Here is a 23,181-nt window from a genome sequence, read left to right as displayed (position 1 = left end):
ATTTATTGATTTATATTTTGTTCAGTAGTGCATATTTACGCCGACACACTGCAGTTATTTGGCCATATTTTATTTGTTATTTGGCTCTTGAAAATGTGTTTGGATCGTTTGGACTTGTCTTGCAGTAATGTGTGGACAGTATTTAAACTTTTGCGTCCCTTACATCAGTGGTCCCCAACATTTACTGTATATTTTCACAGCCCAATCTAAAGGTGTAGCTGATAAAACAATAATAATAAAACAAATTTTTCGAAAAAATAAAATAAAATAATGGAAATTGTAAATTACCTTTAATATGAGTATTTTACGTTATTTAAAGGCTTTTATTTTATTTGTTATTACATGGCGACATGAAGCTGAGCAGAGTAACACATCTCTCTAATAAACGATCTCCTCTCTTCCGGGTTTAGCGCGGGTCTCGCGGCAGCTGCCGGAACGCGCCAAAATAAGAAAACAAGTCGTGTCGGAGGATTTGACAGACACCACCGGAGGAAATAAGTGCAAAATTATCAGAAATGTGGCATTGTGCTCTGTTTTTAAAGAACTTGGCGGTTATTTAATTCATTACACTTCAGCGAATCTTGGAAAAAAAAGCTGTAGAAGATGGTTTTACAAAACAGCGGACGGTATAAGTCGGACCGGGGACAAAGTGGAGGAGATCAGGAAAACCAGTAAGTTCTCTCACAGTGACCCATCTGCACTCATCTCGAACAAGATTGCAAAGAATATTGCAGTAATCAGACGTATACGGTATCTATTACCAAGAAAAATCTGTATTAATTTATATTATACTATGATTTATCCTTATATTTCATACTGAAATGTCATTTGGGCAAGTACCTTCATGAGCAACCTCAACTGTATCTTTATCCTGCAAAAACGTTTTATCAAAATGACTACATTTTCCAAGAGTCTTACTAGATCCACCCCATTGTTCCAATCCCTAAGTATTCTCCCTATTTTTGCTGTAAATGTTTTTCAGATTTGTCTTTTTGTCTATCAATCCATTCACAAATTACTTCCAAACTGTTTTCATTCTTTATTTCAATTCAATTCCCAAATTCATCACTTCAATACTAGGTCTGCAAACAATCTCCATCCAACCCTTTTCAGGTCTACTTTTTCCCAATTTTAATTTTTTAATTAGATTCAGAGGTCCTCTTTATTGAAACACCTTACCACACCATATTAGAGAATGCTCGAGTACAAATAATTTCAAAAAACAAATTTGCTAGACCAACTTAGCAAAGCTTAACCATTCATTTCCAGTTTTTCTCTGCACGCCCTCATCAGATTCCTGTTTTTGTTTTCTAGTAATTTAGCTTATTTTCCTTAGTTGTCCTATGTTTTACATATTTCTGTAGATATTGTTTGTTTCATTATAGGAGGACCACTCGACAAGTCCTTATGGGTTTTTTTGGTTCCTCCCGCACATTTTCTGTTGTATAGTATTTCTTTTTTTTATTTCCTTTTTTTTTTTCTACATACTATTCGTCTGCACTTTTAAAGCTGTTGTATATTTCTATATGCAAATAAACTAAACTAAACTAAACTAAACTTGTGAAGCATGTGAGTGGATGACAGTGGGGATTTGAGAGTTTAATGTTTGTATGTTTGAACCAGGGATGATTCCTCCTCCGCCCTGAAGCGGCTGGAGCGCAGCCAGTTCACCGACGCCATGGACGCCCGCTTCGGCTTCGACAGGATCAGGGAGCCGGGGGAGAAGACGGGCTGGCTGATCAACATGCATCCTGTAAAATCACGCACCGTGAGGTTGATCAAGCTGACATTTGCAGGATACACTAATCAGGTTTTGCTCGTCTGCGTTTGCAGGCAGAGATCTTGGATGAAGACAAGAGGATGATCAGTGCCGTGGACTACTATTTCATTCAGGAGGATGGAAGCAGATTCAAGGTCTGTGTATGTTCAGAATATTACACACATTCACGACTACACCTCCTGACAACTTCATCGTGGTATTTGCTTTCTGCAGGTGGCTCTTCCATTCAAGCCTTATTTTTACATTGCTACTAAAAAGGTAAGCCATTGACTACATTGAGCTTCTTGTCGTAATAATTGCTTAAAAATAACAAAGTGATGTTATTTTCAGAACTGTGAGAGGGAGGTCATTTCATACTTGTCAAAGAAGTTCCAAGGAAAGGTGGCAAAGCTTGAAATCCTCCCAAAAGAGGACCTGGACCTGGTGAGTGCTTTGGCTTTAGTGCATTTTTTGATAGCAAAAGTGAGTCATACAGTCTCGTGTGATTAAAAACCAGAACATTTGAGAACAACAGCTTGCTCTCCCCAGCCAAACCATCTCGTGGGCCTGAAGAGAAGCTACATCAAGCTGTCGTTCAGCACCCTGGAAGAGCTCATGAAAGTCAAGCGTGAGATTTCTCCAGCCGTGCGTAAGAACAGAGAGAGGGAACAGTCCAACGATGCCTACACCTCTATGTTGTCAAGGTAACAACAACCCTGGCATCCCATCAGGTCCCTGAAAGGCTCCTGCTAACGTTCTTGTTGTTTTTAAAAGTGCTCTTTCAGGGGGCAGTGTGACTCCAGCAGATGAAGATAGGACGTCAAAGAGTATCTCAGATCAGTTAGACAACATCGTGGACATGAGAGAGTACGATGTGCCTTACCACGTGCGAGTGTCCATAGACCTCAAGATCCATGTCGTAAGAATATTTTTGTCTTATGCATGCGTTTCAGAAATGTATCTTTGACACTGAGCATCGTGCTCTAACCTCTGCTGGCTTTTCCTTTCTCAGGCTCACTGGTACAATGTTCGATACCGAGGCAGTGCTTATCCACCAGAGATCGTTCGGAGAGATGACCTTGTGGAGCGGCCGGTACGATAACGTGTTTATTGTATAAAATAATAGTCACTCACTCATACTTTTAGGATTAGAGTATAGTACATCAGAGCTTTGAGTAAATCACTGTTTAACTCATTCTTTCTTGTAGGACCCTGTTGTTTTGGCCTTTGACATTGAGACCACCAAACTTCCTCTGAAATTCCCGGATGCAGAGTCAGATCAGATAATGATGATCTCCTACCAGATAGATGGACAGGTGTGGTTCATGTAACTTCCGAGCTTATGCGTCAATTCATGTTATTTGCGTCAGTTTAACCAACAGCCATTTGTACCTACAGGGTTTCCTAATCACAAACAGAGAGATTGTCTCTGAGGACATTGAGGATTTTGAGTTCACTCCCAAACCTGAATATGAAGGGCCTTTTACAGTTTTCAATGAGGATGATGAGGTTTGTAGCTCTTCCTTTAGATATGCCAACATGTATTTGCAACATATTGTGTCAGTGTAATAACACGTTGTTACATGTCTTTGGCTGCAGGCGGGCCTCATCAAGAGGTGGTTTGATCACGTTCATGAAACCCAACCAAACATCTTTGTAACCTACAATGGAGACTTTTTTGATTGGTGAGTTCATATTTTGATATTTACAAAGAATGACATGTTAAATGTAAATAAAAAAAAAAACATCCCTTAGAATAAGTGGCAAAATAACAAAATCTGTAACAGTTTTTTTTGGTTTGTTTTTACTTTAAAAAAAAAAAAAAAGGTGTGCCCTTGTTGAATTAGATGACTGCAAAATATTCTTACAAATGAAACCAAAGAACAAAAAAAACTACCTATGCTATGTTACATTTTTATTGTCGGATTCAGGGAATTAACCAATATCAAGCAAACATAAAGCTAACTTTTGTAACGACTCTTCTTTTTAAATTTTAAAACTCTGGTGTTTCCCCAGGCCTTTTGTGGAGACCAGGGCTGCGGTTCATGGACTAAACATGTACAAGGAGATTGGTTTCCAGAAGGACAACCAAGGAGAGTACAAGTCCAGCCAAGCCATCCACATGGACTGTCTGAGGTGGGAAAACGTTATTGACATAGTTTCACCTCTTATTATATGAGCATCTAAAGTAATTCCTTGGACATTCTTCTCCTGCGTGTGTCAGGTGGGTAAAGAGAGACAGCTACTTGCCTGTGGGGAGTCACAACCTGAAGGCAGCAGCAAAGGCCAAGCTGGGCTACGACCCCGTGGAGCTGGACCCCGAAGAGATGTGCCGCATGGCAACTGAAGAACCACAGGTACACAAACCGGCTTCCATCATACACTTTAACAAAGGAATATTCTAACTGATTTTGACTTTATTTTGTCACTCTGCCTCTCAGACCCTAGCAACCTACTCTGTGTCCGATGCCGTCGCCACATATTACCTGTACATGAAGTATGTTCACCCTTTTATCTTCGCGCTGTGTACCATCATCCCCATGGAACCCGATGAGGTTTGTGCAGGCCTGTGTCGTAAAAGATGACTTGAATCCAGAAAACCTGTCCGTTTCAAGCGTTAATAATGACTTTTATTACATTTTTCTCCTGTTAACAGGTGCTGCGTAAAGGTTCTGGGACTCTGTGTGAAGCCCTGCTCATGGTGCAGGCCTTCCACGCCAACATCATCTTCCCCAACAAGCAGGAGCAGGTCTTCAACAAACTTACAGACGACGGTCACGTCATGGACTCCGAGACCTACGTGGGCGGACACGTGGAGGCGCTGGAGTCAGGAGTGTTTCGCAGTGACATCCCCTGTCGTTTTAAAATGGTATCAGTGGAGCCTAAATTCCTCCCTGCGCTACTTCTTCATCATCTTTTAACTTTTTAAATGTGAGCCTTTGGTCCGATGTGTTAACAGAACCCGGCTGCATTTGACTTCCTCTTGCAAAGAGTTGAGGGAACGATGCGTCACGCCATCGAGGAAGAGGAGAAACTTCCCCTGGAGCAAGTTACCAACTTTAATGAGGTTTGTTGACTGTTTGTTTTTTTTTCCTCAGGCTTCTTTAATTTTTTTTGTGACTCACAAGAGTTGTATCAATTTCATGAAACATCTCCACATTCTGTCAGGTTTGTGATGAAATCAAAAAGAAGCTGACTTCCTTGAAGGAGGTTCCAAACAGGATTGAATGTCCCCTCATCTACCATCTTGACGTCGGCGCGATGTACCCTAATATTATTCTCACCAACCGTTTGCAGGTAAACTGTGGGATTCAAAAGAGACAGTATGGTAGAGATGGATACTGTATGTGTTTGTCCTCATCTTTTCTTTTTCATTGTTTTTTTTTTCTTTCTAAGCCATCAGCTATGGTTGATGAGGCCACATGTGCTGCCTGTGACTTCAACAAGCCTGGCGCCACCTGTCAGAGGAGTATGGCCTGGCAGTGGAGAGGAGAAATCAGTAAGGCAGCTTCCTGTTTGTGCAGTCTGTTGGAAATGTTATTTAAAAAAAAAAAAAAGGTTGATGTCTCTTTGATTTTAATCTGTCTGCATCTAAAAATAGTGCCTGCAAGTCGGAGTGAGTTCCACCGCATCCAGCAGCAACTCGAGTCTGAAAAGTTCCCGCCGTTTTTCCCCAACGGACCTCCTCGGGCCTTTCACACTCTCAACAGGGAGGAGCAGGCCAAGCATGAGAAGAAACGTCTGGCAGGTACTGCCTCTTCTGGGCTCTGGGCTTCCTCACTGTATTCTTAATTACAGTTTTGCCAAAGCACAGTTGACTTTTTTCTTCTTCTTTTTTGTCAGACTATTGTAAGAAGGCGTATAAGAAAACACACGTCACCAAGCGGGAGGAGCGGGTTACCACCATCTGTCAGAGAGAAAACTCCTTTTATGTTGACACTGTCAGAGCTTTCAGGGATCGACGTTACGAATTCAAAGGACTTCACAAGGTGTGTATGTGTGTGTGTGTGTGTGTGGTTTCTTTTTTTGTTTTGTGTTTTTTATTTAATATTTCCCAGGTTTTATTAGCCTTTTAAACACATATTTGAAATTGCACATCAGTGTTATTTGCTGCACTCCTTACTTTTGTGCTGCCTTTGTTGAAGGTGTGGAAAAAGAAATTGTCGGCAGCCCAGGAAAGCGGAGACGCTGCTGAGGTGAAGCGCTGCAAAAACATGGAGATCCTGTACGAGTCTCTTCAGCTGGCTCACAAGTGTATTCTCAACTCCTTCTACGGCTACGTCATGAGGAAAGGGTGAGAGTTAATGTCTGTTATTTGAGCTCTGAAGCGTCCTGCCGCTGTGATCTCAGTCAGTCCGTGAGTGAGTGCTGCTGAGCTGATCGGTCTTTGTGCCTCTGTCAGGGCCCGCTGGTACTCCATGGAAATGGCTGGTATAGTGTGCTTTACCGGAGCCAACATCATCACTCAGGCCAGAGAGCTAATTGAACAAATTGGGTGAGTTTCATACAGATAATGTAACTGGTGACATGTTACTGCTGCTAGTGTTTTGTCTGCACATTCTTGGCAACACATGGACGTGAATCCATCTATTACATCTTGACGTTTGCCTCGAAACATTTACAGTTTATAAAACGCTGCCAAATTAGACATGGTGAGGTAATTTAATTGTGAAAATAAAATAAAGCAAACACTCCCTTTGTCACACATTCCACTTGTTATTCATGACTCAGGAGGCCCCTGGAGTTGGACACTGATGGTATCTGGTGTGTCCTGCCCAACACCTTTCCTGAGAACTTTGTGGTAAAAACCAGCAATGAGAAGAAACCCAAGGTGACCATTTCTTACCCGGGAGCGATACTTAACATCTTGGTGAAAGAGGGATTCACCAACGACCAGTACCATGAGCTGGTGGACCCCGGGTCGCTAACATACAACATCAGGGCGGAGAACAGCATCTTCTTTGAGGTGGACGGACCGTACCTTGCGATGATCCTGCCTGCTTCCAAAGAGGAAGGCAAGAAGCTGAAGAAGAGGTACACCAACATTAAATTACTTTTCGGCCTTCTTTATTAAAGTGTTTTGCCTCATGTTAGGGGATCCATCAAAAGCTGATGTAAAAATAAGAATAATAATAAGGATTTAAGGTCTCCCTGTTTGTTTTTAGGTACGCTGTGTTTAATGAAGATGGCTCTCTTGCTGAGCTCAAAGGTTTTGAAGTGAAGAGAAGAGGGGAGCTCCAGCTCATTAAGATTTTCCAGTCGTCTGTGTTTGAGGCTTTTCTCAAAGGTACCACTTTGGAAGAGGTCTATGACTCTGTGGCCAAAGTGGCCGACTACTGGCTGGACGTGCTTTACAGCAAGGTAAATATCTACAGTAGAATATAATGCTGGAACATGGTAGTTTTTTTTTTTTATTATACTTCAAGTTTGTGCTGTGTAATATTACTTTGTTGTCATGTAAAAAAAAAAAATAAAAATAAAAACAAAACCAAAAATATATAAAAACTCCCATTCTTTTGCTTATTTTCGTCTTAAACAGTTGAATAATTTCTGTGGTTTTCCAGGCTGCCAACATGCCGGATGCAGAACTGTTTGAACTGATTTCGGAGAATCGTTCAATGTCCAGAAAACTTGAGGACTACGGAGAGCTGAAGTCCACGTCCATCAGCACAGCTAAGAGACTGGCCGAGTTCCTGGGAGACCAGATGGTTAAAGATAAAGGTCTAAGCTGTCGTTACGTTATCTCGCGAAAACCTGAGGGCTCCCCCGTCACAGAAAGGTGAGGGAATAGCTGTAAAACAATAAATGTTATTTTAGTACACTTTAAAAGCCATTTGCAACATGGTTCTACCTTTGTATCAACATATGGACACGCTATTACAATGATGTATTGGATAGATTTTCTGGCATTTTGATATAAAATGCTTTTCTCCCCCAATGAATGTGAGGAACAATTGCTTTGTAATAATAGTGGAATTTGCATTTGATACTAACAGATCTGTGTCTCTTTCCATCAGGGCCATCCCTCTGGCCATTTTCCAAGCAGAGCCCAGTGTAAAGAAGCATTTCCTTCGCAAGTGGTTAAAGATGCCGAGCCTGCACGACCTGGACATCCGCTCTGTGAGTCTTACAGTTTTTTTTTTTTTTTTTTTTTTTAAATCACCTGCATTTCTGTCTTCTTTAGTTTGGTCATGGGTTCCAGATGTGTTTTCAAGTGGAAATGCTGCAGCTACAGATTGTGCTTTAAATGATATGTGGAAAAAAATACGTTTTCCAAATTTTGGGGGAAAGGTTAAAAAAACAAAACAAATTAGAAGCCAGATTTCCTTGTTTCAATTCAATTTTAGAAGTGATTTATGTAGCATCTATTACAATACAAGTTGTCTCTAGGTGCAGAAACCCAGAACATGGCCCTCAAGCAATTATTAATTAAACAATGGCAAAGATAAAAGGTAAAAACTCCCCTGGTGGGAGAAAAACCTTAAACCAAACAGTGGGAAGGAAAAACTCCCCTTTTAGAAGGAAAGAAACCTTGAGCAGGACCAGGGTCATAAGGGGGGACCCTCCTGCCGAAGGCCAGCCGGGTAGAGGAAAAGGTACAAAAGACCAGATATATTGATGTTAACTCTCCATGAGCAGGAGAACTAAGAGTTCTATGTAGATCTGACTGATGCATGGTTAGTTACTACAGACGGCTATATAAACGGGTGTAGACCGCAGACACTGAGGTGGTAATTTCAAACTTTGGTTACTCCAAACAAAGTGGCATTGTCATGTTGTTTTGGTGTTTTATAAACATTTCAGACACCAAATACTGGCCGTCAAGCACAGGACAGGGGTTGGGTCCATTTCAATAACTATTTTGCATGTATTTGTTTTGGACTTTTCCAGATTCTTGATTGGAGCTATTACATAGAGAGGTTGGGTAGTGCAATCCAGAAGATCATCACCATCCCTGCAGCTCTGCAACAGGTTAGGTTATACCGGTTATACATTAACTTTGATCAGTTTTTTGGGAAAAAGTTCATGTGGATGTGGATTTTATAACTTTTCCTCCTCATCAGGTGAAGAATCCAGTTCCAAGAGTGAGGCATCCTGACTGGCTACACAAGAAACTCTTGGAGAAAAATGACATCTACAAACAAAAGAAAATCAGCGAACTGTTTACCAGTGAGGGGAAGAGACAGGTAGGTTAGACCCGGCAACCCGACTGAAGCATGGTGGCTCCACGCACAAGCCCGCACTGATGCTACTCTATACACGTTCTCTCCATCCGTCTCAGGTGGCCCATCAGCCTCTTCAAGCAGGCCAGGCTGCAGACATTGAGGACTTTGGGATGCCACCCAGGCCCCTGCAGCCAGCCATTCTCATCAGCACCAAGCGAAAGCGGGACTCACAGGGGGGCGACAGCCAGACGGCATCTCAGGACGTTGAGCTTACGCAGTCCTGGAGAGAAATCCTGGGACCTCCCCCAACCAGGGGAAGAACACGGGTAGGAAACTGGAGTGAAACGGTGCTGATTTCAGAAAGGAAAAAGCATTTTTTCTTTTAACAACTGTGTTGTTATGCAGGAGGAGTGTCTTGTGTGGCTGCGTTACCATAAGAAAAAGTGGGAGCTGCAGCTGAGACAAAGGAAAGAGAGAAAGAAGAGAAGGAAGCTGATGGACGGTGAAGCACAACCCGTCGGCGGAGGTGTGATCAGAGACGGTCCCACCACTGGCCTGGGAAGCTTTCTCCGCAGAACAGCGCGCAGCATCCTGGACATGCCATGGCAGATTGTGCAAGTATGGGAGAGTTGTGTCTCTGAGATTGTCAAACCAAAGAGATTCATATAAAATGTGAATAACTGTCCACCTTCCCGCCTCTCAGATTGCAGAGACGGCCCACCCTGGTCTCTACAAGCTGTGGGCTGTGATTGGAAGCGACCTCCACTGCATGAAACTCAATATCCCGCGCGTCTTCTACGTCAACCAGAAAGTCCCAAAACAGGAGGAGGGGGCCACGTACAAAAAGGCATGCAACACAAAAAAATATGCTCCAGTCTGAAAGCATCTGCTTGTAGGATTTAATTATGAACTTTTAAACTTGTGACTGCAGGTGAACCGCATGCTGCCTCGCTCCAATGTGGTGTACTACCTGTACGAGTACACCGTGCTAGAGGACATGTACCAGGAGCACATCAATGAGATCAACGCTGACCTCTCCGCACCAGACATCGAAGGGGTCTATGAAACACAGGTTACCGTCTCTCCATTTTGAGTGTGATCATAAGTTGTTGGGTCTTTTTTGGGGGGGGTGGATTCGGTGAGCGTATTGTAGCATCATTGACTGCGTTTACATGCACTCAATAACCCTTTTAAAACCCGAATATTGGCAAAACCCGAATTTGCAACGGCCATGTAAACACCAATAACCCCTTTGAATAACACGAATTTGCTCATATTCCGGTTTTTAAAAACCTGAATATGACCCCTGGGTTACTTCTTTTAAAACCCGAATATTCGGTCAAGTAAACGCCAAATGGAATATCCCGATCAAATGGAACAGGAATTTGTTTTCTGCGCATGCTCTGTTCGCAAGAAATCCTGGTTTTTTGAGTCCAGGAACTTCTTATAAACATGGCGAAACGCAAGACCACGCCATTTGTAGACGGTAGAAAGTACCGGGATAGCGAGATTTACAAGAAGGTGAGCGAAAAGTTGCGCGAAGCAGCATTTGTTTTGAATTTGGAAGAAGAAGCGGAAATTACGCTAATTGCGTCATCACGTTCTCCGCGCGTCGCTGGTTTAATCGGGATATCCTGAATGATTAATTACCATGTAAACGGGGAAAACCCTGTTTGCTTACGCATTTAAACGGAATATTCCGAATGTTTCAGTAACCGGAATATTAGTAATAACCCGAATTTTGACTGCATGTAAACGTAGTCATTTTCTCTTTTTGTAAATTAAAAATGAATGAGGGTTCTTCATCATCTTCTCAGGTCCCCCTGCTTTTCCGTGCACTGGTGCAGCTCGGCTGTGTATGCATGGTCAACAAAAATGGCGTGAGGGACCTGGCGGGCAGGGAGGCCGACACCTTTGATCTGGAGCACCTAGAGATGAGGTCTCTGGCCCAGTTCAGCTACCTGGAACCTGGTAAGTCCTGCTGAAGATGCTGCTTGCTTTGCTCGCTTCGTTTCGGTGTCCTTCTACTCTAAAATTGCAGTGTAATGATTGAGAATCAATGAGGAAAGTACGTGAAGTTTCACATGGATGTGTTTTCATTCCCAACAGGAAGCGTTCGTCACATGTACTTGTATCATCACAGCCAGGGCCACAAAGCTCTGTTTGGCCTGTTCATCCCCTCTCAGAGAAAAGCTAGCATCTTTGTCCTGGACACGGTAACTTTTAATGTTTTGACACAGATTTTTCTTTATCACATTTTATTTTCAGTTTTGCTCCCTTGCTGATCTCCTAAGCCACTGCTCATCACCTACAGTGAATAATTCTCAAGCTTCATCAATAATTTGTGATTTTTAGGTCCGAAGCAACCAGATGCCTAACCTGGGTAACCTCTACACGGCCGAGCGCACCGCCCTTCTGGAGAAGACGACAGATGAACTTCTGCCTCCTGAGAAACACACCTTTGAGGTCCGGGCTGAAAACGACATGAAGGCCATCTCCCGTGCTCTGCAGCGCATACTGCTCAACTACAAGGTGAGACGCATCCACCCTTTTATGGCTGGAATTTCAGGCATCATTAAACTGCAAAATCTGATGACCACTGGTTGCTGTTTGTAGGAGGAACGACGTGGGCCCACCCTTATTGCTGTGCAGTCAAACTGGGAGTTGCGACGACTGGCCGCAGGGATGCCAGTGCTGGAGGAGTTCCCGGTGGTTCCAGTGCACGTGGTGGATGAGATTAGCTACAATGTGCTGGACTGGCAACGTCTCGGTGCTCGCCGCATGATCCGCCATTACCTCAACCTGGACAGCTGCCTGTCGCAGGCTTTTGACATGGCCAGGTGTGTTGCAGCTCACCCTTTCCTCTGTGACACTTATAGTTCCACAGGAAAGTTAAAGGATCATGAGGCTCCCTTTAAGAAATTAGACTCTCTAGCGCCACCCTTCACCACGACGGCCGTCGGGGTACTGCAGCCAACAGCGAAGCCGGCACGTGAGAACGGGGAGAACGCGCATGCAGCGTCATGTGACGTAACATCCGCAGGACAGCGCGGGAAATTCTGGTCACCATTGCAGCACATTTTGCAGCACACAGCCTGTTCAAGGCAACGGAGAGATACGCTAGAGGGCTCATTCGTTTTGGTTTGGAACGCTTCATCTGACATTATTACTAGAAAACTTAAAACGTATACGAATTTTTTTCATAAATCCTGCCTCAATCCTGCCTCATGCTCCTTTTTAAGAGTTTTTTTTTTTTTTTTTTTAAATCCATTTGCCTCCTGCTTTCAGGTATTACCACTTACCGGTGGGGAACTTGCCCCAGGATGTGTCCATCTTCGGCTCAGACTTGTTCCTGGCGAGACATCTGCGGAAACACAACCACCTCCTGTGGCTTTCGCCCACTGCCAGGCCCGACCTCGGAGGAAAAGAGGCTGATGACAGTCGGCTGGTCATGGAAAGCGATGACAGAGGCTCAGTGGAAATCAATGCTCAAGGATGTTACTCTACAGGTACACAATCAACCAGGGATCAGAACGTGCAGTGTCTTTTTCTCAACTAATTAATTGTGTTGTTTCTTCACCAGTGTGTGTGGAGTTAGACCTGCAGAGCCTGGCAGTGAACACCATCCTCCAGTCGCAGCATGTCAACGACATGGAGGGGGGAGCCAGTTTGGGCGTCAGTTTCGATGTGATCCAGCAGGCCTCGTTGGAGGAGATGATGTCAGGAAATCAGGGTGCGAGCGCTCTTGCTAGCTACGATGAGACTGCTCTCTGCTCCAACACTTTCAGGTACGTGACTATTTGTTGTGCATGATGGACTAAATGAACAAAGGCCCTGGAAATTGGCTATGGTGTTTCCTGATTGTTTTTATTTCTTTTGGTATATTTGTTCAAGGATGCAAATCAGGATTTTTGTGTTGTTTTATGTGTCAACCCACTTTGTGTTGTGTGTGAAGGATATTAAAGAGTATGGTGGTTGGATGGGTCCGTGAGATCACACAGTTCCACAACGTGTATGCAGACAACCAGGTGATGCACTTCTACCGCTGGCTGCGCTCGCCGAGCTCTTTGCTCTACGACCCGGCGCTGCACCGCACCCTGCACAACATGATGAAGAAAGTGTTTCTGCAGTGAGTGCCCCATCAATTACCGCAAAAAATATTGATCAGTTATTTAGTCACATATTCTAAGTTTTGTTTTATGATAATCTTTTCTTTTCTTGATAGTTGATATTAATATCATCACATCACTGGTTATGGTCAAATAGTGAAATAATAATAAAATCTCCTGCACCTTTTTCCTGAGCACTTTTCCTTGAGCCGCTGGTGCAAGGAAAAAATAAAGCTCTGTCTTGGGCTGTAGCTCAAACGGGAATTCCTCTGGGTTTGTACATTTGCATGTTGGATACATCCACCAGAGGTTGAAGTTTACTTGCAAGTGTCTTTGATTTTTTTCACACAGCCAGCAGTGTTTCCTCTTCATGGGAGTTGACAAATGTAAAACAAAAGCTACAATGCTGCTTTTTGATGTGAGGCAACAATGCTGACCACTAAGCCACCATGCTATTAGTGTACAAGTATAGAAATGAATGACTAGTGAGCTAAAATGATTAGTCAATCCTGTCTTTTCAGTGCAGATCTATGCATTTTAATACAGCATCAAACCAGTTCCTTTTCAATATACTTGTTAATTTTTAAAGTATATTTAAAGTGTATCTCCTACGTATGGCACCTTTTTAATATCAAGAAAGACATCTAATAGTGGTATAGAAGTGGCGGCCCAGTGTTTCCTATCTTAAGGAACCACTGACGCTCTTTTTTTCTTCACACATAAGCAGTTTGACAAGCTCTTATCATGACTGACATTTAGATACTTTCCTGTCACTTTAATCACTTAGATAACATCCTAAAATCTGTCCAGACCCAGTTCTTATCTTAAATCTTTTAACTACACACAGTAGATGACAGTAGGCATTCAAGAACCAGCACTAACAAGGTTCTGCTGTGAATGATGTCAGCAAAATATGAGTAAGTTAATACAAAAAAGCTTCACTCTACAGTCGAATGGACTGTTTGACAATGAGATAAAGTGGACTATAGCGTACACTTACACTAATATTATTGTTCTCTTATCTGGCTACAATAAAGTTTGTTGGTTAACGTTGCATTGCAATATATCAATTATATTTCCTCTCGGTCCTGTCTGCTAATCAGCTGGGAGTGTTTATTTTCTTTAACATGCTTGAATAAAACGAGAATAGATAGTACAGCCTTGTGTTTATCATGATAAAGATTTTGCCTTTCATATATAGCTTCCTAAATAAATGACATCTGCAGCATCCTTTTATTCATTTCTCTTAAATGAATGTTTCGTCTGGCAGGTTGGTAGCAGAATTCAAACGTCTAGGCTCGACTGTGGTGTATGGAAACTTTAACAGGATCATCTTGTGCACCAAGAAGCGGAGGATAAACGATGCCATTGCCTACATGGAGTACATCACCAACAGGTCTCACATTTATACTCCTCAGTGCACGTTGCTTCTCTATTGTATGTACAGGGATGTGGTTGTTTAATTATGCATATCTGTCTGTCTGTGACTTCAAGAGTATTTTATTGTTGTTTTTTTAGCTTTCTTTTTTTTTAAATTGCATCAGGCATCAAAACACAATTTCCTGTTTAGAAACCACAGATGATTTTTGTGGTCTATATCATTTAGAAGTGATTTCTCTAAAAATCTGATAGTGGAGCGCTGCTCATTAAACTAATGGAAGTAGTAGCAATCACAAATACTGAAATGATGCCAGTGTACATTATTAAAATGCTACAGCTGTATTACTGCATCCTCAAACAAGCAGCTATGTCTGTCAATGTTGGACAGTCTTGTTTATTTAAATATCTCTTAAATTTCTCTTCTAGACAACAATAACTTATGCGATCTGATTTCCCCTCTAGCATACACTCCAGAGAACTTTTCCATTCTTTGTCAATCTCCTTCTCCCGATGCTGGGAGTTCCTGTTGTGGATGGATCCAGCAAACTCTGGTGGTGTCAAAGGAAAACTGCCTTCCAGCCTCTTGTCTGGAGAGGTATTGCAAAGTCAAAGTACAAATCAGTGTATTTTAATTAAAAATTATGAATGCCGTGCTTACTTTACTAAAACAATGGATTGCTTTTTAGGAAGGAGCCAAACAGAAGAAAGGCAGGCAAGGGGAGGGAGATGAGGATGGCAGTGAGGATGAAGATGAGGAAGAGGATGTTGAGGATGATGATGGCGAGACCGATGACGTGGAGGAGCTGATCGAGAGCAACTGGAATATCATGCAGTACCTCCCCCAAACAGCTTCCTGCCAAAAATATTTCCTTATGATCGTCTCAGGTGAAGGAAACATCTAAACATACCAACATTTTCTGTTTTTTTTTCTTCCCCTATTCTTATTACCAAGTCTTAAATACACCCTTCCCCTTCCAGCCTACATCGCAGCTGTTTACCACAGCATGAAGGAGGAGCTGAGACGCAACGCTCCCGGAGCAACGCCAGTCAAGAGACGTGCAGGGAGCCAGGCCTCCCAGCAGCCACTCGGAGACTTGAACGCACTTCCTGGTAAGATGTTGTTTAGGAGGCTGTTCTCAATACTGAAGACTTTTGATGTTTTTCTCAGGAACCTTCTGGTGTATGCTGTAAAACTGTGTTGTCATGTGGAAAAAAAACAACAACACCCTGTTAAAATACAAGCATTTTATGAATCAGGAAATTAATAAAAACGATATTCTGATCCCTATAAGATCTTTAATTTTAGGTAAATACAACCTCAAAAATAATTTTCATTAATTACCACAAATTAAGCAAAAATTCAGAAGTATTGTTTTTTAGTTGGAATTTGAACACATTTTTTTTGTATGATTTTTATCAGTCTCTCAATTTTTATTTAGGAATTTATACCCATTTTTTACAAATTTGCTTCAATAATTTTGACCTGTATCAGGATCCAACGCGTCGTCAGTCAGGTTGAGCTTTGAACTTTGGACCACTGCAGCTGTGTAATTATTTTCTGTTTTAGTTGTTCTATTGAGGCTTTTCTGGTGTTTTGGGGATCATTGTCACATTGCCCAAATTCAATTCTAGATGTCAGACAAATGACTTCATACAGAATCCTTATGCATAAGGAGGAGTTCATGCCTTACTTGACGACTATGATCCCATGGCTGCAAAATAAGTCTAAATCATCAACCTCCACCGCTGTGGAAATGATTTGGGCTGCTTTTCATCCAATATGTTGCAGTCTGACTCTGACGTCCGAGACGACTAAGAAGTGTCCATTTTTTTCCCACCATGATTATAATTTAACTACTTTTTTCTTTTTTTCCCTCCCCATAGGAATGATTTCCTTCTCCCAAGAATACGTGGCCAGTGAGCTGACACAGAACTTTTTCACAATCACTCAGAAAATTCAGAAAAAGGTGACTGGGTCCAGGAACGTAACCCAGACCTCAGAGATGTTCCCCGTGCTGCCTGGTTCACACCTGCCGCTCAACAACCCAGCACTGGAGTTTATTAAATATGTCTGCCAGGTATAATGTTCAGTACCACATCATCAAACATTCAAGTTCACATGTAACAACTGTGAACTATTGAAAATGTGTTTTTGCTCTAACCTAAAGCATGATGTATTTACACTTCTCCCTGTCTTTTCCACTCTTCAGGTTCTTTCACTTGATGCTAACATTGTGAATCAGGTGAACAAGCTGAAAAGGGACCTCCTGCGTCTCGTGGATGTCGGTGAGTTTTCAGAGGAATCCCAGTTCTGTGACCCGTGTAACTCCTACGTCCTGCCAGAAGTCATCTGCCACCACTGTAACTTCTGCCGGGACCTGGACCTCTGCAAGGACCCGTCTGTGGCACAGGTGAGAAGAGCCCGGCACAAAACAGCTTCAACATGATTACATTGCAGTCCCACTGTAATCCTTTGTGTTAATTGTGTAAAACTTAAGGGGGGGTGAACTGTTTTCTCTCGTCAGGATGGGTCTGTCTTGCCTCAGTGGTTCTGCTCAAACTGCCAGGCGCAGTTTGAGACGGAGTCTATTGAGATGGCTCTGGTCGAAGCTTTGCAGAAGAAACTCATGAGTTACACACTACAGGACCTGGTGAGGAAAAACAAGGCCTTTATGTGTTTACTTGACCAATTTAACACTTTGAGCAAAGGAGCGTAATCTATTTATGACAGTTTCTAGTAGAATGTGATGCTCAACTATGTTATGTCAATGCTGTCAGAGCAATATATTACATTCTGTTATATAAGTACATTTTAAATACTTAAACTGCTGTTTTGTTTTGATGCTCTCATTTACTCTTATTTTGTTAAATCCAGTGAACTTCTCTCCTTTCCAGTGCTGCTCTTCACTTTTCCTTACTTTTATTCTTTAATAATAATTAATAATTAATCTTTAATCATCTTCACTAACAATATTTGTGATTCGGATAATCATTTTAAAACATAATTTCGATATTTGTACCGGTAATCACTATTGGTCAACCATTAAACCATTTGGATGTATTTTGTTAAAAGATACTTTTATGAGACGGCTAATGGCAGGAAGAACCTTTTTAAACATTTTAATTCACTAATTAGGTCAGCCTTTTCCAACCCACCAGCTCATGCTCCGTGTTTTTGACCTTTTCTCTTTTTTTAAGGTTATTAGTTCTCACATGATTAAAGCTACACTTAATAGTCTATTAAATTGTCTGTAAGCTTCTGCTTTCACTTATTTTTAACTTAACTGGCTTGAAATTTTTAATGAACTCACACACAACCTTTACGTTAACATAAACTTAAAATTAACAGTTGTTACTGAATATTTTACGGATTATGAGCTATTAATGTAGTATTGTATTAAGAAAGTATAATGCAGTTTAATACACCACAAACAATAATTAATAAATTAATAAAGAAAGTATAAGCATAATCTTTTGATCCCAAGAAGGCTTTGCTAAAACTGGACTTATATTGAGCTGTTTTAAACTCAATATCCTAAAAAAGTCAACGATTTCATACAAATCTCATCTAGTAAAAGTTAAAAAAAAGTGTTTTGCGCAAAGCAAAAGGTTTGCATATTTTTTTCTTTCTAAAAAAATATTTCTCACAAGCTCTTAAAGAGTCTATTTTTAGACATCTCTTTGCTGAAGTTGTCTCACAATTTTAAATTCTTTGTGATTTAAGGTGTGCACCAAATGTAAAGGGGTCAAAGAAGCCAACATGCCCCTCTACTGTAAATGTGCTGGAGACTTTGGCCTCACTTTCTCAACCAAGGTTTGCACTTAACATTGTTCACTTTAGTGAGGAAAGCGTTTGACGGTTCCCCTTTAATGCAGGTATTTTCTTCTCTTCGTTCCCTATAAAGAGCTTTTCTGAGCAGATCACAGTGTTTCGGAATATTGCGTCCCACTACAACATGAGATTCCTGGAGGAAAACATCGACTGGCTGCTTGTGATGAGCCCTCAGATTGGCCAGAGCTCTCATTGAATGTGACACGGCGCTCCGACGCTTCTCCATCCGGTTATGAGGACACAGACAAAGTCGGCTGGAGCAGAACTATGTGAACTGTAGATATTTGAACTCTTCATTTTGTCACTCTACATCTATCTTTTGTATGACTTTAAAATGTTAATAAATTTATTACAAGTGTTTTATACGAGAGCATCTCTTTTTGTTGCTGTATTTTTGACTAATGTTATGTCAAAGGTAACGTGATATTTTATATTCTTGAATGAATCCATCTGAGAAACGGTTAAGGTTAAGAAGGTTAACTTAATTAAAAGCCAGTGAGGTTTTCAGTGCACATTTAAAAATCCCCAGGCGTGTGGACGTTCTAATGTGGGATGTAAGAAAATAATTTTCAAATATATGCACCCATTTGTTGTTCTCCATTTATCAAGGCGGATATTGATCCAAAAGCCATGAGTCTCGAGTCTTATTTCACCGCTGACATCTGCACTGCTTGCAGATGGATTCACACTCCCCCACAATCTTGTTAGAGAAACCACTTTATGGGAAGTCTCTCCTTTATTTGATTACCATTTATGTCTCTTGTGTGGCTCCTTGCGGTATCCTCATGCATCCTCTCATTATGCCGCACACACTTCTATTACTGTAGTTTCTTTTTTTCCCTTTTCAGGTTGAAAGACTTAATATAATGAATAAGCACATCCCCTTTCTTCAAACATGGTTTATGTATAAATTTCAAAAAACAAAGGTGCTTCAAGAGTAAAATGATGCCATTTTAATGCTTGTGATGTTAAAGCTAATGACAAGAATGATTAACATTTATTATTGGATTGAAGTACACTTATAGCATGTATGGTTTGTAAATGTAATTTTCGCATATTTTTTGTAATATGAAACTCTTTCGTTACTTTTTTTCATTAAGACAAAATAAACACATCCTGTACATAGTGTTAGCATATTCTGATTTTAAGGAGAAACCAAGTTTAATTGTATTAATAAACCATTGACAGTTCATGGAGGTTTTCAGTCAGCGTAGGAAGAGAGTTGGTTGCCTTTAAGGTTTCCCATGGTGATTCAGTCCTCTTTCGGTTTATCCCCTGCATCAGTCCTGATCCAGACACCTTAGAAAGCACTCAGAGCTGCTGTTGTTGAGACCGTCGGGTGAAGGAGGAGAATTTGGGAACTTGGCCAGTAAGAACTGAAGCATCCCTGAATGCATCAGAGTGGTACCCCGTCTGACAGGTCCGAGTGGTTGGAGCCGTAACTGCTCATGTAGCTGAGCTCCGTGGGAAGGGGATCCTCCGGCTCCTTCATCACCTGCAAAAGACAACCCTATGTTATTTAGAGCGGTAACTGTGACAAGAATGTAAACATTTCCCCAAATAGGCTACAGTATGTCTGAATATTTTGAAGAAATAAATTGTTTCAAATGTTAAATCTTCATTTCAGCTTCATCTCTGTAAAAACACAGAACCTTTCATGAGGTTAATAAATCTCTTTAAACTCACTTCATCAAACTTTCTGTCACTGTAGACTTCATTCTTGTCAATAAATGTCAACATGATCCAGTCGCAAATGATCGTACACTAAAAGGAATGAAAGGGAAATAAAATGAAACTATTTGTGGTACAAAGAGTCTTAGTTGCAATATGAAAAGGTTATGTAGTGTTATGTACTCACAATCCCAACAGAGGTCATAGCAGTTACGGTGCTGATGATGGTTGGAATGGGACTAAATTTACCAGCCTGCACAGAAAAGACATATATTAATGAATTACTAATAATTCTAACAAGCAGGAAGGACACTTGATAAAAGAGAATCCCCTTACATGTCCATGAACAATGATATCTAAACGGATGCCATAGGCCTTGATGAGAGTCCGCGTCTCAACACCATTCTGACTGTAATATTTTGCAAATCTAAGAGAATACACAAGAATGACAGAACAAAATCAGGACAACTTTTATGAGGCACCGTTATGGGTATGGTTAAAAATGAGGTGTGATGGTGTTGGTGCTAACCTGTAGTAGTAACCAGAATTATCATCATCCTTTCGAACATCGAGACGACGAAATGAATATGTAGGTTTACAGTGAGAAGGATCCAGATCCAGGTTACAATCCCAGTTTATGAAAACCCCAATAACTCCTCCCTAAAAACAAAATCAATGGCAAATACAATTTTTTGGACAAGGTGACTTTTTATTTTTGCAAACCTCACAAGTGAAACGCATGCCTATTTTTCACAAGATTGTATGACAAATACAGTTCTTATTTTGTGGATCGATGAACACAATTCTTGTCACCTTAACTATTAAATTGTTAAATAAATAAAACGCACCCTATTTCCATAAACATACTCACAGTTCTGCAGAGCTCAGTGAAATTCTCTCTTGCTTGATTTGCGATGTAGCCCAGGCGGAAGTTTGGACAGTAGGGCTCCTTCTCCTCATCGTAATGACAGGCTTTTAGGTACCTCTTAATTTTGCGCTTGTGTGAGGCATCTTTTATGTTTCCTCTGCAAAAGAGGAGAACATGTTTATGATTGATATCTTTGATGCAGAGGGCCCAGGGCTCGTGACCTCTGTGTTTTGTGTGGGAGATATGAAGGTACTCAACCTCAGCACTTTAAATTTGGGGAAGTGGATAGAGTTCCTGATGAACACTGTGAAATTAACAGCCTCCACTAATGGTGGTTCTCTGTTGAAGACAACAAATGATGTTTGATTAGAGGACACGACAGCAGCTATCTGTTCCATATCATGAAGTTTCTGGGTTTTCATCAGTTGGTTAATGGGACCTTCTCGTCTGGAACGACGTTTGTTTTTTTAGATGAATGCATGGATATTTGCTGTTTTGACAACTAGGCAAAGCAAGTTTATTTGTAAAGTTCATTTCAACAACAAGCAACTTCAAGATGCTTTGCATGAGTAAAACCAAAAAACTATTATCTAAAACTACTATTAGAATATAATGTTGATATTTCCGCTTAACCAGCTAACAAGTATAATAAAATATATAGGGATGTCCTTATTCCTCCACTAATAGCTACCTAATACAAATTATTTATATCAATGTACTACATACTGTATTATGATATCTGATCTAGGCAGATATCTGGTCCAATGTCTAGACCTCGTCTGGATTATTCGCTTTTTCATAAATCAGTATGAGTATGAGTCGCCTGACTTACCGCACAACAGCATATTCTTCAATAGGACACCAGGTTTGGATCTCACAGGTTTTGAAAGTATAGTTGTAGTACTGAATACATCTGCCAGTTCTCCTGCCTATGAGAAGGTTTTGTTTTAATTGTGGAGAAGCTCAGGCAAACACAAACAAATTAGTTGTGAAGACAGATGATGCACAACAGTACCATGTCCATCGAAGTCAACCTCCCCTTCCACACAGTCAGAGTCTGTTGTACAGTTCGCGTTAGCAACTTTGAAATACTGCAGATGAAAAAAAAAGTCAGATTTGAGTTAGATTTTAGTCATAGGAGGGTAAAGGTTGTGTAACTTCTATATGTAGCCTCTGACCTCAGCGCAGGTGTCTTGTCTCTGATCATAAGTGAATTCTCTTCTTAGTAATGTGCTGATTACATCACCACCCTATGAAGAAAAGAAAATACTCCGTGAAGTTACGTTGAATTAAATTAAATCATAATTTTAACAGTCTAGGAAGTATGCTGCTCACCTCTGGGGGTCGAGCGTACTCCACAGTGTCCAGAATATCATCTCCGTGTGCTGCCGAGCCTTTCATGAGGGTGTAAACAGAGCTTTCTGGACGAGTTTCACTCTCTTGGTATGCTTTCTGGCTTATAAAAACATACCTTTGTGGATGGTAGAACACACAGGGACATTATTACATTTGCGAGCAAGGAATTTCATTGGAAGTTTCATATTACCCCGGATCTTTTCAACCACCACTGCTCAATTCAGGAAGAGAAGATGACGCACTTTAATTCAAACCAACCAGTCCAAGAATCATTTTGTTTTTTATCTATTGTTTCACACAATAAAATACTGATATCATTTTTGTTTTTTTTTAGATTGACTTTACAGTTGGTCATGTACAGTACAACTTATTACCCCATCACAAACTGCATATACAAATAATTAAGCATTTGAATTTCATATGTTGCTCCTGGTCATGAAAAAATACAAACATGCCAATAACTTACCAAATGAAATAGGTGATCACAAGAGTCTGGACACCCCTGTAAATGACTCCAAGTGTCCTGTTTTTCACTACCATCACCTTGGGGGTCTCATAGTCCCAGAAACCATTAAAGTACTCTTTTATAAAGCCATATAGCCCCATCATCACGGTATGAAAGGCTTCACTCATATTCACAGATGTGCATGAGTCTGTTTTCCTGATAATTATACCTCTTCCTCTCTACATTGTTCCCCTTTCTCAAATTGATGCGTCTCTCCTTCAGCCTGCATTTCGCTCAAGCATCCCTGGCACCACTTAGAGAGGGAGTGGACAAGTGGGTGGAGTGCTCACATATTTGAATTGTCAATCTTGTGATTCTCATGTAGGTCAGGGAAATGAATTAGTCCCCATGTATTAGGGCTGTCAAACGATTCATTTTTGAATCGCGATTAATCGCATGTTGTCCATAGTTAACTTGCGATTAATCGCATATTAATCGCACATTTATTCACACATTTTTTTGCTGTTCTAAATTACCTTAAGGTATTTTTTTTAATGTTTTTAATACTGTTAACAACATGAGAAAGGGCAAATAT

The 23,181-nt window shown here is 41.0% G+C and overlaps 2 protein-coding genes across 2 annotated transcripts; one reads left to right on the top strand and one right to left on the bottom strand.

Annotated features, from left to right (window-relative positions):
* Positions 1–458: 458 nt before the first annotated feature.
* Positions 459–19,768, top strand: pole (polymerase (DNA directed), epsilon). Its single transcript, XM_061729111.1, has 48 exons — positions 459–671; positions 1,624–1,753; positions 1,834–1,914; positions 1,994–2,038; positions 2,111–2,203; positions 2,309–2,463; positions 2,534–2,678; positions 2,772–2,852; positions 2,968–3,075; positions 3,158–3,268; positions 3,359–3,444; positions 3,776–3,895; positions 3,984–4,116; positions 4,201–4,314; positions 4,416–4,628; positions 4,719–4,826; positions 4,928–5,056; positions 5,156–5,258; positions 5,361–5,507; positions 5,603–5,748; positions 5,905–6,053; positions 6,162–6,254; positions 6,491–6,793; positions 6,925–7,120; positions 7,324–7,538; positions 7,777–7,879; positions 8,651–8,731; positions 8,824–8,946; positions 9,042–9,251; positions 9,331–9,543; positions 9,629–9,772; positions 9,857–9,997; positions 10,743–10,896; positions 11,035–11,141; positions 11,281–11,457; positions 11,542–11,765; positions 12,214–12,434; positions 12,509–12,713; positions 12,881–13,054; positions 14,305–14,430; positions 14,877–15,009; positions 15,101–15,299; positions 15,393–15,524; positions 16,299–16,492; positions 16,625–16,825; positions 16,940–17,065; positions 18,139–18,228; positions 18,320–19,768. Exons 1-48 carry the CDS (start codon positions 604–606, stop codon positions 18,440–18,442), a joined length of 6,873 nt encoding a protein of 2,290 aa, XP_061585095.1. The 5' UTR covers positions 459–603; the 3' UTR covers positions 18,443–19,768.
* p2rx2 (purinergic receptor P2X, ligand-gated ion channel, 2) lies at positions 19,210–22,887 on the bottom strand. Its single transcript, XM_061729112.1, has 12 exons — positions 22,608–22,887; positions 22,121–22,256; positions 21,964–22,035; positions 21,801–21,876; positions 21,618–21,714; positions 21,044–21,124; positions 20,789–20,942; positions 20,447–20,577; positions 20,254–20,344; positions 20,105–20,170; positions 19,933–20,010; positions 19,210–19,741 (listed from the first exon to the last, which is right to left on the bottom strand). Exons 1-12 carry the CDS (start codon positions 22,772–22,774, stop codon positions 19,643–19,645), a joined length of 1,248 nt encoding a protein of 415 aa, XP_061585096.1. The 5' UTR covers positions 22,775–22,887; the 3' UTR covers positions 19,210–19,642.
* Between the last annotated feature and the right edge of the window lie 294 nt (positions 22,888–23,181).

Source organism: Cololabis saira, chromosome 9 (genome assembly GCF_033807715.1).
Source record: "Cololabis saira isolate AMF1-May2022 chromosome 9, fColSai1.1, whole genome shotgun sequence".
NCBI lineage: Eukaryota > Metazoa > Chordata > Actinopteri > Beloniformes > Belonidae > Cololabis > Cololabis saira.
This window is presented reverse-complemented; position numbering and strand designations above follow the sequence as displayed.